This window comes from Ricinus communis, chromosome 1 (genome assembly GCF_019578655.1).
Source record: "Ricinus communis isolate WT05 ecotype wild-type chromosome 1, ASM1957865v1, whole genome shotgun sequence".
NCBI lineage: Eukaryota > Viridiplantae > Streptophyta > Magnoliopsida > Malpighiales > Euphorbiaceae > Ricinus > Ricinus communis.
Genome location: NC_063256.1, coordinates 33,385,595 through 33,387,086, shown reverse-complemented (window position 1 = coordinate 33,387,086; position 1,492 = coordinate 33,385,595). Strand labels below are relative to the sequence as shown.

At 31.9% G+C, this 1,492-nt stretch overlaps 1 protein-coding gene across 1 annotated transcript; it reads left to right on the top strand.

Moving 5' to 3' along the window:
• Nucleotides 1-755: 755 nt before the first annotated feature.
• Nucleotides 756-1,133, top strand: LOC125369977 (E3 ubiquitin-protein ligase RNF167-like). The gene is made up of 2 exons (XM_048373495.1): nt 756-893; nt 942-1,133. Exons 1-2 carry the CDS (start codon nt 756-758, stop codon nt 1,131-1,133), a joined length of 330 nt encoding a protein of 109 aa, XP_048229452.1.
• The last annotated feature ends 359 nt before the right edge of the window (nt 1,134-1,492 follow it).

The following is a 1,492-nucleotide window of genomic DNA, read 5'->3' as shown; positions in this document are numbered from 1 at the left end:
CTAATCCTAAGAAATAGCATATTAATTATATTTTGATATTAATTATCTTTCTAATTATATAATAATTATAGTTTTAGTATATTTTAATATTATATTCAATAATACATTAATTTTTTATTATATAACAAATTTTTAATCATTAAACAAAGTAATATCAATTATATTTATAGTATTAATTTATATAATACTAAAATTATTTAATAAATATATTTCACTCTTATACCTTCTTACTCTTATTCTTTTTCAAATTTTATCTTTTCTTTTTTTTCTTCATATATTAACCTTATTTATATGTAATACCTTACGAGAGAAAGGATGAAGTAGAAATGCATTTCAGACGAATAAAACTATAGGAAATACTTCATTAATCATAAGTTATTTGCCTAAAAAAAGAAATAGTAAACTATTATAAAGTGGAAATTTGATCACGGTTTACAAGAAGTTCTTTCCTTCCGTCTAATTGATTTTGGGGTCCACAAGCAGTCATATCTAGTCGTTGGATGAAACTAACTAGTTACGCCGACTTTTCTACTTCTTGTGATCAAAGGTACTACAGTACAACTGACTTAGAACGACAGAAAACCGTCAAAACTATGCAATATATATTAAAGAGACCCGAACCCTAACACATTACATTATCCTGGCCTTGTTTCTTTTTGAGTTCTGATATTTTCTTTCATCTTTTAATTGGTCCCGTCTAGGGTTCGAGTTCCATTACTGGTTTTTGAGTTTTGAAGTTTTAGTTCCCAAGGATGATGACCAATGCTGCACCGCTTATTATGGATGAGGTTCAGATAGCAATGTGGCAAGCACAGATTCTACAGAGAATCAGCAATGGAAATATCGACTCTGACGAGCTACAGCAACCCGATATTCACGAAGCTAGAAACCATGTATGAACTTGGAAGAATCAGTTTAACAATGAAGATCCTGTTCTTAAGGGTCTGAAGAGTGTTGTAGTTGTTGATGGAGATGGTGAGATTTGTGGAATTTGTCTTGAGGAGATGGAGCAAGGTGACGAGACTAAGGCTATGGATTGTATGCATAGGTTTCATCCTTCTTGTATTGCCCAGTGGCTTAAGAGGGAGAAGAATACTTGTCCTTTGTGCAGACACCAGATGCGAATCCACTGATGGTTTCTGATGCAGAGAGTTGGATGTAACCAGCTCTACATAGACGACTAGTCTTTTCAAAACCCTAATAATATGTTGCATTATTATTAGTCTGTAATGTTTGGATATGTTAGAATAGTGTTGAGGAATTTCTTTTTCCTTAAATAGAAAGAAAAATAGTATTTTGCAGATCCATTCTCTTATTGATTATTAATTTCATTTACTGATTATTGATTCTTGTCCTTATCGATCATGTCTAATATGGCAAAAGTTCAAAAAATTTGTTATCCATTGCGTATACTTGTGCATGCAGGACAGAAGGTTTTCTAACATGCATGGACATTCATACGAAGGTCTTATGTCAGGAGAGCACTGACATT